General features: G+C 37.6%; 1 protein-coding gene across 3 annotated transcripts; it reads left to right on the plus strand.

The window, feature by feature from the left end:
* The first annotated feature begins 1,284 nt into the window (after positions 1 to 1,284).
* LOC103990323 (U1 small nuclear ribonucleoprotein 70 kDa) lies at positions 1,285 to 14,094 on the plus strand. 3 transcript variants are annotated; one of them, XM_009409414.3, is made up of 11 exons: positions 1,285 to 1,477; positions 2,187 to 2,301; positions 2,386 to 2,465; positions 7,410 to 7,485; positions 7,576 to 7,640; positions 7,717 to 7,779; positions 10,104 to 10,185; positions 10,278 to 10,440; positions 12,862 to 12,936; positions 13,073 to 13,816; positions 13,900 to 14,094. In XM_009409414.3, the coding sequence occupies exons 1-10, from the start codon at positions 1,382 to 1,384 to the stop codon at positions 13,779 to 13,781; spliced, it is 1,524 nt and encodes a 507-aa protein (XP_009407689.2). In that variant the 5' UTR covers positions 1,285 to 1,381; the 3' UTR covers positions 13,782 to 13,816; positions 13,900 to 14,094. The 3 variants fall into 3 exon arrangements, with proteins under 3 accessions (XP_009407689.2, XP_018684812.2, XP_018684811.2); XM_018829267.2 differs by having other exon boundaries at positions 13,073 to 13,813; XM_018829266.2 differs by having other exon boundaries at positions 13,073 to 14,094.
* The last annotated feature ends 235 nt before the right edge of the window (positions 14,095 to 14,329 follow it).

The raw sequence follows: 14,329 nt of genomic DNA on the forward strand, positions 1-14,329 counted from the left end.
CGGTGGACCCACCTAGGCCATTGGTGGGAGCTACAGTATTTGTGTCGGTTAAACGGACGATGCGTCTGTCATGATCCTCCACCAGATCAGCAAGTTAACGCAACGGACAATGCGCACGAACTACTCGAAGTTCGTACCCGTGCGCCCATTGTGGAAGCAATTTACCGATGCGGGGCCCACAGATGAGACCAAGATACTGCTTACAAGGTAGGATAGCGGGTAACGCGGAGACGGGTAATTGGAGTTTTCGTAAGTCAATTTGTCGCCCGCGGCACGTCTTGTCACAAAAGCGACGTTATACCTGAATTTTGTCTTTGTTATTATGACGTTGGAACTGCTCCCTATTCGATATCTCCTGAACAAGTCTGCATATTTCAAGTGTGGGTACATATGACATTACGGAAAAGTATTTTCGCGTATATATTTGGAAGATTTTTCTAGAAAAAAAATTCTTTTAGGTTTTTTCCAAACCTAAAAATATCAAAAAAAAATTATATACTTTAAACTATTACCATAATTTTATTTTTTTTTAATTATATTTCTAATTCAAATAATATCAAAATTATCCTTCTGCAATAGCTCCCACCTTTTCTCGTCACCCACCACTATCACTCGCTTTCATGAGAGGAAAGAAAAAGGATGAGAAGAGAAAATAATTTCATAATTTTAAATTTAATTTCTTTTGGATTATTTTAGAAAACATCATCCTAAAAATATAATAAATATTATGAGTTGAATATTTATATCATTAATTTATATTATATTTAAATGAGAGAAAATAGTTAATATTATTCTTCTAAATGTTAAGATGTATAATACTTAAAATATCTATCTGAACATTTGATTATCTTATCATCACTCGAAGATGATATATTTAGATATTTTTGAATCACCGAAAAAAAAATTATACTTTGAGTATTTTATAAATACTTAGAAGATGAGTAATTTGATCACATCTTCTTGGCCAATCTAACTAACCCAAAAGATCTTCTAAGTTGTTGCATAATCTATCTATATAATCTTAAAAATATTAAATCATGTAAATAAATATGAAAAACTATTTCTTACCTCTTCCTCTTAGAATATATTTTTTTATCATTTTACATGCGATTAGGAAAAAAAAAAAGAAAAAGGAAGGAAAAAAGGTTGTAAGGAAAAAATGAAATGGATTTTATTGGTATTTGATTATAAGTTAAAGATGTTAAGGATATATAAATGTCTATTTATAAATAGATAAATGTGAAATTTTTAAAAATTTTAAGATAAAATAGAAAAAGGGGCCACTTTTCTCATTCCTCCGCTGTCGCTTGCTTCGCTTTCGCCTCTCCAAAGGCGGCGATTCCCATCGCATTCGATTCATCGATCGATCCATCCCATCGCGATGGGCGACTTCGGTGATCCGTTCAACCGCAATAACCCTGCCGTGCAGGCTCGCACCAAGGCCCAGAATCGTGCTAACGTTCTCCAGTTGAAGCTCGTAATCTTCGAAAACCCTAACATCTTATTTCTTTTTCTCCACTTTTTCGTTGTTTGTGCCCTTATCGGTAGATTGTAGTTGGATTAGGTTTTATGATCTGAGGTCGATTAGCTTTATGGCTTTGGGATCTTTGCTCTGGTGTCCCTTTTCTAGGATTGATTGAGTTTTCTTTGGAGAAATCTCTCTCTCTCTCTCCATTTTCTGCTGAAGTTCTCGATTTGCATAACAGTGAGGGTTTTGAGGTAGTTTTGGAGTTGTTATTTAGCATTCACTACATATTATTTAATATTAAGACTGCAAAAATCGGGCGAGTTGTTGAAGGGCATCGAGTTTATGTTCCTTTTGCGACTCTTTGGGCATTTAATTGCGTGGATTCGCATAATGTCAGTAGGTTCAGGTTCATGTTATTATTGATTATCCTGTCTGCTGTTTTGCTTTTCCTTTGCATTCTTGGTTTTTTGTCGGCTTGAAAGTGCTGGTTGTTTATTAGTTAATTACTTAGGAAACTTGTCTTATCTACTAGGATTTGTACATGTTTTGTTCTTTTTAGCATACTACTACCTGTGTTTCTCTGTCTTGCTTTTTGTTTGACATGTTCTTTTATCGTTTTTGTTAAAGATACCTCCTTTCCTATCTTTGTCACCATGATGCTTAAATGTTCCGTGATACTTTTGTTCATGGTGCTTAACGTTGGTTTCCTTGTGTGCAGATTGGACAGAGTCATCCAACTGGACTTACCACTAATCTTTTGAAGCTTTTTGAACCTCGTGCACCTTTGGAGTATAAACCTCCGGTTGAGAAAAGAAAATGTCCCCCATATACAGGTGGCTACTCCACCGAGAGATATATTTCTCTTAAACATAGACACCACTGAAGTCTGAATTTTTTGTTTTCCCCTTTACTTTTAGGGATGGCACAATTTGTCAGCCAATTTGCTGAACCCAGTGATCCTGAGTATGCTCCACCTGTTATCAAGGGAGAAACACCGGTGAGAATTATTGCAGTTTGAATTATTCTTATGATTTAGGTACCTCACTAGTTTTACTATGTCACATTGGGACTTCCACAATTCTGACGGATCTTAACTCTTAATTGTCTAAACTGATAACTCCATATAAGAATCATATCTTGATGATTGACATACTTTCCTTGTTCATAGCATATTTGTCATATGTTTGCAATTGAGGTTATGGTCAAAAGGAAAAATTTTAAAGTATGGTGTCTGACATGTTAGTTCTCTTTTAATGGTTGTCATGCCTTGGAGGAAATTGATAGTATCCATTTTTGGTAAAGAACCGTGGATGATTAAAGTTCAACATATATCAAATGTTCAAAACTTAGAAGGACAAAGGCAGGAAGTCGGGATATTCTTAGTTGGATTGGTAAGACTATACACATTTGATAAGTGCAAATTACCGATCTCTCAATTGAAGGGGCATATCTTCTGTACCATAAAATATTTTATGGTCCATCATCATGCATATCAACATTTATTTTCATATTGATCTACACTATATAAATGTTGGTCCATGTGAATGTGTTTCCTCAACAGATAGGGTTGGATTTGAGATATTGCCATTCTTTTCTATTGAACATTGGTGTCCACAAACTACATGAAAAGATTGCACATCCATGCTTGTGGGAATAGAATTCTTAATTCTAAACGTGGTGTTGTTAACACAATGTTATATGACATTGACATTAATTAAACAATACTACAGATAAATTCAAATCTTGGTTTGTTTCAAAATTCAACATGTATTTATATAAGTCTAATGTGGGCATGGGTAAGTAGTGCATTTTCAATATCTTTGCAAGGTTTGCTGCACCGTACCGTACCGGCGTTTCGACCCGAGCTCAGTACAGTACGGTACCAGTGTACCGGGCGGTACATCAGGGCATACCGAGCAGTACACCCTGGTGTACTGAATAATTTTTTATTTTTTCATACTGTAGCACTGTAGCGGTATCGGGCGGTTCGCGTACCGGTAACCTATCGGATCGGTACGTATCGCCCGGTACGGGCGGTACGCTTTGGTACGGTAGACCTTGTATCTTTGTGCCAATTCCTACATTTTGAAACCTATTGCTCTCTTCTAGGATATATGCTTGTGTGCTTCTGAGACGGGCACTGCAGCTTCCTTCTGTTGAACCTTGGAATAACACATCACATGATAGTGAAAAAACCTTTTATTAAATATCCAGGGATTTATAAATTGTCTCCTCTATCCTTAATAATTGCCTTTGGTTGTGGAAATAGTAAGTACTAAGTTTCGAAATTTCGTACCATACCGGTATATCTAGCTTTGCTCGGTACGGTATGATATGTCGTACCGAGCGATATGCCTAAATATATATATAATATTAATATATAAAAATATAAAATAGATATTTTTATATAAAATATTTTAAAAAAGGCGTATGTAGCCTCGGCGATGTCGCCTCCTCCTCTTCTCCTTGTCGTCTCGTCTACGACATTCGGCAAAGAAGGCGACGAAGACGTCGAAGGTTGCAGACATCTCCGGCCTTCGACGGAGAACGTGGTGAAGGCCGCATATGTCTCCGGCCTTCGACAAAGAACTTGGCATAGAAGAAGGTCGTAGAGTCGCGGACGAGGCGATGAAGGAGATCGCCTCTTTCGTTGCTCTAGCCGTCGCCTCCCCTAATCCCCGTGCCTCCAGATCCTCCTCTTTATGACTCTCCTCGCCGTTACCTCCTGGATCGGGATCGTCGAGGGAGGGTGGCACCGGATCGAGATCGAGAAAAGGGCGTGGAAACAAGTTCGCATTGAGGTTCTCCCGATTCTCCCTCTTCTTCGAACGCCCTCTCCTTCTTCTTTCTTCGACGCTTCTCTGTCAGCCTCTCCTTCCTCTTCCTTCTTCGATGGATTGGTTCACGGGCGGACCGATATGTACCACCCGATACAGGCAGTATGATTCGAAATTGCAAACCTTGAGAAGTACTATTTTAAAGGAAGAAAAAACTTGAAATTCCTCACAAGCTTTTTGCCCACCTGTAAGTGGACATTTGAAAATGTGTGCCATTTGCATGTTCAGATTGTTTTAGTTAGATGATAGCTTTCTTAAATGTTTTGGATTATTTTAGACACTATGAGTTTGTACATCTATAATTATTTTAGTTTAATTGTATATGTTTGATGCTTATATTAACTCCACAAAGAGACACATCAAATATTGACAAAATGTTTTTAAGACTTTGGCTGATAGAATAATGTTTTGCCTATGCGTTTTGAAGTATTTTTTGTGAACACTTGTTACTTCTACAAATGACTTTTATGTTTCTTTTAATTCAACATATAATGATCATTGGTTGTCTAAATTTTACAAAGTACAGAATTATGATCACACAATAAATATATGTATTAGTTGCCATGTCTAGGGTTTACTAGAGGAAACCTACCAAGGAAACAAGCTATTCATATGTCAAATGGGGTATGAATTGAATTTCCACTCGGTGACTTAAAACCAAGGATTTAAACTTTGACTTAAACTAGTCCTGGCTTATAGGTGTTGGTTTGTGCTGTACTATGTATAGGTATACCGATATATATCGAAGCTCAGAAAAAAGCCTGGAAAAAGGTTGAAAAAATAAAAAAAAGTCACTATCCAAAGCCTTGTATTAGGCGGTACAAGCTTATAATGGGTGGTTTGTCTTATACCAGGCATTAATTGTCCAGTTTATCCTGGTTCACGTGTTGGTAGGTTGTTGGGCTGGTAAATACCATTTGTACCGAACCTTACTAAGCGGCAAGGTTTGCCATATCGCAATGTACTGCTCAGTACATACTGTACATACCGGTCTGATAGGGGACCGATGTGGGTGGTACATCAGTATGCTCTCATGTACCGTGTGTTGGTATGCTTAGTATGGCTTGGTACATACCGTATAGTTGGCCGGTATACTGGTACGAACCAGTAGGGCGAACCATGTTGAGCAGTATTGCAAACCTTTAAACCACCACTGCCTCATTGAATCCCACGCAAAACACATAAAGTTAGATGGCCTGTCTTAGTTGATCTTTTTATGATTAAATTTGGCTTAAGATTCCCAAGCCTCTATTTCTATTGTTTCTTTGTTGATTGGTTGTCTCAATGACATCACCTCTTCACTTTTTGCAATGTTGGCCAATGGTAGAGAATATATCTCAGGAAGGCCTTATCCTAGGTATCCTTTTCATGCACTTTGTTATTGTTTATATATATATATATATATATATATATATATATATATACAGTTTCAGTAAATACTATGGGTTTTTCCTTGGGCTTATCCTTGGTTTTGTCATGTCTGTTTAAGCAATCACAAACACGATTGTACAGAACAGTGTAAGTTTTGCATATGGATCAAATAAAAAAGACATGATTGTATAGCTCAAATTTGGATGAACTGTTCTCTCTTACTGTAGCACAATATAGAATACTTGTACTTCTCTTTTATTGTATTTATGAAGTTAGTAATGTGAAATCCACCTTGTTTAGTCCAATCACTCAAGATTTTTCTGGTGCAAGTAACATTCACTAATAGACAATACCAATTATTAATGCATCCAAATAATCTATATAAATTTATATATGTGAGATATGTATGGTCTATTTTTGCTCAAAGTGTTAGGACCAATGATTGAAATTTGTACCGTACCGAAGTTTCGAGATTTACTCGGTACAATATGGTACTATATACCGAGTGATACATTTTGGTATACCGCTCGGTGTGTGTGTGCGTAAAAAAACATCGGTTTTTTCTCCTCATGTGGGCAAAAAACTGAGGCGACGTCGTCTCGTTATATATATATATATATATATATATATATATATATATATATATATATATATATATATATATATATATATATATATATATATATATATATATATATAAGCAAAAAAAAAAGATTTTCTGTGACGTCGCCTCTTTTCTGCTCACGCGGAAAAGGTGGGGAGAAGAAACCGTTTCTTCTCCCCGTGCAAAAAAGGGCGATGAGGCGGCCACGTCGTCTCGTTACCTCGTTTCTTCTGCCTGTGTGGGGAGAAGAAATGCCGCCTCGACGCTCGGTTTCTTCTCCCCACAACGTCGAGGATTCTTTGCTGACGATGTCGAGGCCTCGTCGCCTCAAACGAGGAGGGAGAGCGGCGCCGATCTCCAGGTTCTCTTCTTCTCCCTTTTCTTCCTTCTCCCTCGGTTAATACCACCCGATAGCGGACAGTGACGATCAATTTAGGATGGTAACGGGGCGGAAACAACCCCTATCGACGGTACCGCCCGGTAGCGGGCAGTCCATGTACCAGTTTGTTGGCGGACCGGTACGTACCGCTTGATACAGGCGGTATTATTCGAAATTAAAATCCTTGGTTAGGACTATGATTTGAAGTCTAGATGAACGTCTCAAAGGTAGCATTTCTTTTCATGGTATTGGTTTATAAATTCATGTTCGAGCTTTATTAGATGCTTGTTGCACCTTATTAATTATGCTTTGCTTGTTGTGTAATTTCATATGCAGAGAAGCTTTTAGTTGCACCTGTCATGTTATCTTCGTTCCCTTAAAATACTAGGAATATTTTAATTCAACTCCATGATTGTTGTATGTGTATTGTTCATTTACCGTTGTTGAATTATTTGGCCTGATTGGTGCCTTAGCATATATGTTGGTTGTATCGTAATAAAATGTGATTCTTTGTTGTTTTATGACTTATGTGCGCCTAGCATGTATGTGTTGATTGTATAGACTGTGTGTGTGTGTGTCTGCATCTGTGTTTATTTCATTGACGTAAGTGGTTCAAGAAATGATTTAGAACCCTTTCTGCTTTTCAGATCCATACATTTTGAACCTAGTGTAAACCACATATCTATAATCACATGTTCAAGAAATTACTTGCTTTGACTAAGAGATATATTTTTTGCTTTATGGTAATAGACAGAAAGAAGGGCTAGGATTCGGAAGCTTCGGCTTGAAGAGGGTGCAAGAAAGGCTGCTGAGGAGTTAGAGAAATGTATTTATTCTAAGACACAAAGAAACTGCATTCAGAATTGGTTGTTCAAAATTTTCCCTGCAATTCACTTGTATATAAATTTCTGTGCAGATGATCCATCTAATGATCCTCATGTCACTGGAGATCCATATAAGACATTGTTTGTAGCAAGGCTTGTAAGTCATTTGCATTCAAGGGTCATCTCTATTTGTTCTTTTGTTTTGTGTATCATTTGTCAAAATCCTTTTGCAGAATTATGAAACCACTGAACACAGAATTAAAAGGGAGTTTGAAACTTATGGACCAATTAAGCGGGTAAGTATATTGGATTGTTCCTTTTGGGAGCTCATGATATCGCTCTCAACTTGGGTAAGGTTATTAATAATTTCATTGGCCCTAAGGGAAAAAAAGTGTCTAAATTTTAAAAATCGACTTGCGGAAGTCATTATATTTTCTGTATTTCTCAGAGTTTTTATTTCGATTTTTGTTTTTTGTTGGATAAATATTCTTCTTCAGTTCTAATCATCAGAAATTTAGCACCACGCATTTCTATATCGATATTAACTAGCAATTGTTTGAATTATCCATACATTTTCTTCCTCATCAATGCCACTCCTCTACCACCACCATCACTTGGCATCTGCCTTCAACAATATCCAGCAGTATACATCTTCCTATCAACACCACCCCCTCTATCAACAGCACCAGCAGCAATGGTGAAGACAGGTTAGTGATCAAGTAATTGGTAGTCCTGGTGGTAGACATGGTGTAGTTACTGGTGGAGGCAGAGATGGTGGTGGAGGTAGGGACAATAGCTATATTGGAATTGGGCATTGAGCAGATAGCCTAGGTTAAGATGGTGATACGAGTGGCGTTTTGGGATTGGAGTTCATATGAAGAGAAAAGGAAAGGTAGACTGAGGTAGGGTTGAGGTGAAGGATGCAGCCCTTTTTTATATTGGGGAGGGTTGGGCTGGGGGGGGGCGGAGGGGGGGAAGAAGGCATTGATAGTGTTGATAGTGGGTGCAGCAATTAGTGGTGGTGAAGGTAGTGTTGTACATGTTGGGGCTGCAATCGAGTAATAGTGTTGGTGGAACAGTGACATATTATTAGTCATTAAACATTAAACTATACAATAGTAGAATATAGTAATTACATTGCAGTACAGTCAAGATGTCTAGAAAACTGGGTAATCTTTGATTGTAATACCTCGGAAGGTATTTACTTAGTTTCCTTAATGAACTAGCAAGGTAAGAAGTTAAAGATAAAAAAATTAGTTTATAATAATTGATTCGCATGTTCATTTTTGTAATTGTTGTTAAGGAAAAGTATTTACTCGTTTACTTGTTTCACCGTAAAAATATTGGATTTTTAGGCAAATTGAGTATGAGGACATGATAATTACTACTTAAATGTTGGTCTGGTTACAAGTCTGTCATCTAGCTAGCAATTTTTAATATTTTTGTTGGCTTTACTAGTGTGCTATTTTGACATGACAAATGGTGATACAAGTCTCCATTTTTCATGTTAAGACGCATATTGGCCCTTGTAGTGGATTGCATGATGTTTTTGCTTCGTACATGGAATTTTTTTGATGAAATATGAACTTCCTTCAATTTAAGTTGTTTGTAATGGAATCTTGGTGCATCAGGTAATTATGGTAGTGTAAATCTTTTTTTTCTATGTTTACAATCTTTTCCTTCTTTTAAGTATGATTGTTAGTATCAATAAGAAACTTCAAAATCAATTCACAGCAAAGGTATAAGAAGAGGTATATGTGTCATAGAAGGAAAATTGAGTTTATCTGATATATGATTTCTTTAGTTTCTTGGTATTTTCTTGGTCACTAGCATCATCTGAGGATTCAGAACATAATTACTTGGTGAAGAGATCACAGGTAGTGGCAGGTAAAATCTCTGGGTCTATGTAGGTTATCCTTTGATGTTTCCCTTTTAATCTTGTATTCAAAGACCATTTAGATGGCATCCAGCCTTTTAGCAACTGGTAAGTGATATTCTTTAATTATCAATATCTGGGAAGAAGCGGTCTATCACCGAACAAGTTTTCCTACTGTTTATTCTCTGTCAAAGAACAACAATGGTCTTTCCTACATGGCGCCATAATTGTGAGCAGAGTCTTCAAGCTGTAAAGGAAGCTTACCCCTTCCCTTTCTCCCTTAATTTTCCTGTTACTATCCGAACATGTTTCTGGATTCTTCATCATCCAAGTTGAAGACTGTGCAATTTTACTGTCACTAATAATTTTACTTCTGATTTTAAAGGCCAAATGAGAATATACCTTTGATTGGGAGTATTTTCTGGTACATCAGTATCTGTTTATATTTCACTATTTATAATTTCCTTGGTAAGAAGACCGTAAAACTATTTGATTCGTCTGCTAAATTGGGAACATACACCAGTTTATCTGCCAACTCAATCATAAGGTGGTGATGCATCTCCCATGGTGAAGCTGTATTTTGAGAGGTGAGCACGGCTAGTGAGGCGTGTTGCCTGCTGTCGTGCATTTTAATAGGATATAACATAAAATATTTGCCAATAAGCCTCGTGATATTTTCTCAAGTATATTAATTTGACTCCTTTTTACTTTACAGTTATGTTTCTTCTACTCTTTAACTTCCAGGTGCGGTTAATTACTGACAAGGTGGTGAATAAACCTAGAGGTTATGCTTTTATCGAGTACATGCATACACGAGATATGAAAAGTATGACTACAACTGGCTTGTAATCTGAAAAGTTTTGAAACGTGGCATACATGGATTGTGGTGACTGCGGCCTAATTCTCTACATTATGCAGCTGCCTACAAGCAAGCTGATGGAAGGAAGCTGGATAACAGAAGAGTTCTTGTGGATGTTGAACGTGGTAGAACTGTTCCAAACTGGCGACCTCGAAGATTGGGTGGTGGACTTGGATCAACCAGGATTGGAGGTGAAGAAGTAAATCAGAAGCATTCTGGAAGGTAATTAAAATTACTTTTCAGTTGCCTGCAATGTTTTAGTTTTAATTTAGCATGAATTTTGTGTTCTATTTCCATGGCTTTGGTGTTGTTAGTTTGTGTCCCTTAATTTAGCATAAGGGATAACTTATTCTGTAGTACATTCTAACTTACTGTTAGTTTTAAGAATTCTTTGGGTGTGTTATCTTTTCTATTTATATGAATATCTTGTCTTATCAAGTCAAAAGTTCTAGTTCAGTTTGTGCCCTTCATAGGTTGATAACTCAAGATATGCATTTGAAAGCCCGCCAATGGTACAAATTGAAGCTCTAAATGAGCTGCAGCAGCTTTGTAGGTGTCTCATGGAAATATGTTGTTCGGTTCGTAATGGTAAACACTACACATTATGATGCAGCATTCATTTGCCAATATCTTTGAAGAATGTAGTTGAATGTACAAAATTTTTTGCCAAGAACTTTTCTCATCCTGTGTGACTTTCTGGTAAATGGGGTCCATTGATGGGGTTATAATAGCCTCATGTGTGGGTCCAAGTCAGGTTTATGAGTAGAACAATGATGGATGAGAAGGTTTTTAGCATGGACAAAACCTTACATATTTCTGGAAGGCAGTAGGTTTATTCACATCAAGATAAAGAGATTTTTCATAAAGGTGAAGTCCATTTTATTTGATAGATGTCAACCCCTTCAAAGTATTAATTTGCATGTATACCACTGCGAATTTATCTACATCATTTCTTTTGTGGATAATAGAGCTTGATTATCAGTTTACATGTAAACCTACAAAAATAATCATTTGTATCAAACCATTGGAAGTTCCTCTAAGGGGAAGGTGAGAAAGTGGGGTAAAATAGATGAGGAGGTAAAATTACAATTGTTTGTACAATGCTTAGCTTATAAAACATGATTGAGGGTAGAAAGTTCATTTGGTTGTTTAGGTTGGAAGTAACTTAGATCTATTGACAACATGTGGACTGGTTGGAAGGTGGTCTGAGCCTTCAACGTACCTCCTAAGGTAAAAATATTCATTTGGAAGCTTATTTTTCATCGGCTCCTGACTTCATCTTGGATGTCAAGAATTTATCATTCTCAAATACCTCCATGCCACATCTACAACCTATTTCATGATTCAATTTTTCATATTTTCTTTACATGCTCCTATGCATCCTCTTTCTGGAGATTGGTGGAATCTAAACTCAATTTTTCATTCAAATTCTTTAATTCTTGGGAACGCGATGCTTGGATCAATGAAGGATTTGATCTTGGCAAGGATTCTGGTATTTTCCCATGCAGTTTAATTGCTAACTCTTTGGTTTCTGTGGATCAATCAAAACAACCTATTGCTTTACAACTGTCATTCCATATTGCTATCAACTTGGTATCGTGCTCTTGCTATGTCCAATGATTTTATGATTCAACATAAGTTTGAGGAGAAACCTAGATCCTTGCCTTATATTTCCCAAATAATCTCTTCCAATCTTGGTCACTATGCTGAATGTGATGGGACCTTCAATCCTTCCTCCGAGTTGGCTGGTCTAGGTTATACTGTTTGAATCACTATTGGATCCGTTGTTGTTGCTGGATGCAATTTTGTCAAGGTTTCCTCCCTTGTTACTGCTGAATGTCTAGCTATTTTTCACTGCCTCTCAAGAGCTGTTTAGGAATTCAAGAAGGCTTTAAAGACATTTGGATCAAAACGGACTGTTAGCTTATTATACTTTGGCTTAATAATTCAGCTTCTTCACCATGGGTAGTTAATATTTTGATCAACTTAATAACTTTAGCCAAAAGTTTCAATGCTATCCCTTCAGATTATATTACTCATGACACCAACAGCAAAGCTCACATATTGGCTAACTTGGTGCATTGTAGAAAGATCTCCTAGATGTGGGGTTGTGATCTTCCCACTAACTTTTGTTCAAACATGTTACTTCACATGTTTGAAGATGAATAAATGATTTATGTTTTAAAAACAAAAACTGAGACTTAACTAGGATAGTATGACATCTATGGACAGGTTGTAACCACAAGGACAAGTGGTGAAAAGTAATCTGATTTATGAGAATTGGTATGCAAATCAATATCTTCAAGCAGTCAATAAGCAATTAGTCAATTTTAGAGGGTTATATGTACTTATCAGAAAGCTTAGATCTTTTCAGAGACGTGGATGTGATCTTTTATTGCATGTTTGTCATTTTCATTTACCATTTTCTTTTCTTTTTTCATCTCATTGATGTTTTACATATCCTTGAAACCCAGTGTAAATAATCTATAAAATCAATATATGTGGAAATTGTTAGGGAGCTTCTGACAAGTCAATTCTTTTTGTGTCTGCCATATGTAGTTTCTTTCTATCGAAAAGTGGATAGCTGGTTCAACAGCATATAACCCTACTCTGGTATATAAACTTTTATCTTCTGTTGACCAGGGACCAACAGCAAATTGCATCAGGAAGCTCCAGATCAGCAGAGCCCAGGCCTGAAGATGTTCGACATCTTGATCGGTAGAGCTCCTACATATTATTTTTAAATTAATTATGCAAAGCATACATATTAAAAATGCATGTGTTTCTTTGCTCAGAACAAAATTCCTTGTTTGCTTCTCTTTTATTGTATCTAACAGATTAAGTTATGTTCCAGGGATAGGGAGAAATCACGAGAAAGAGGCAGAGATAGGGAGCGAGACATGGACAGGTCTGGTGAAAGAGCACGAGATCGGGATCCAAGGGAAGAAAGGCACCATCACCATAGGGACCAAGGTAGAAACAGAGAAAGGGAAAGGGACAGAGAAAGAGAGAAAGATCGTGGGCGTGAACGTGATCGGGGTCGTGGCAGGGACAAGGAAAGAGATCGTGGTCAAGAATATGATCGTGAGCGTGAGCGTGAACGTGAACGTGAACGTCCACGTGATAGGGATAGGGATCGTGAGCGAGATTATGGCCGTGCTAGCCATGAAACAGACCGTGGGTACTCCATTGATAAGGATCTCAAATATGGCCATACTGAGTCGAAGCAAGGCAGGGAGAGGTCGGTAGCAAAGGAGAGAGATCTTGAACAGGGTGAACATGAATATGGGCAAGGATGGTATGATGAACGAAGCAAACATGGGCGTGAACGTGACTACAAACAGTTTGATCAATCACAGCAGTACGAGCACTATGATCGTGTTCATCCCCAGCATATCAGTGAAGCCAAATATGAGCGGGATCAGTCAAACCGACATGAGGGCGATTATTACTATGATAATGCACTTCAGACTGATGGCCATCACCATCAATATGAGCATCCAGATTATGAGGCACGAGAGGAGGGGGAGGCAGTTGGAGATGAATATGGATATCATCCTTAACAGAGATCCCTCTCCCCCAACCACTGAGGCTGGTGGTAACTGCTACCTTATGCTGGATGTAGATGTTAACATACTTTCAAAGCCTAGCATTTAACTCTGTCTTCGCTTCTCTTCGCAGGGATTCCAGCTGCCTTACATAGCTCTATTGCAGCAAACGTGCTTGGATCTGTTTCTTTCTCATCAATACCTGTTGTCAAGGAGTGTTTAACATTCGAAGTTCGATATTTCTTTATGGACTTGGAGGTAGTAGTGCCATAATTACTGCCTAATTCTTATCTAGTGGCGCTTTTAGTTGGGTTGCATCGCCTTTTCATTTGTGCCTATGGATCTGCTGCAGTCGTGGAATTTTTGGGTTTTGGTTTTTGTTCAATGTTGAATGCTGCAATGTGGTCTAAGCTGTTGTGTTTTGGGCCACATGTGGATAAAACCCTTCCAACGAATGGATATCTTGTAGCTTCAACTTTTGAACACCCCGAGAGACCACAACTGCTGGTGGCTGTCATCACAGAGTTTGCCATTTTGTGATGGATTTTGGGGAGAGGCCGGAG

This window comes from Musa acuminata, chromosome BXJ2-7 (genome assembly GCF_036884655.1).
Source record: "Musa acuminata AAA Group cultivar baxijiao chromosome BXJ2-7, Cavendish_Baxijiao_AAA, whole genome shotgun sequence".
NCBI lineage: Eukaryota > Viridiplantae > Streptophyta > Magnoliopsida > Zingiberales > Musaceae > Musa > Musa acuminata.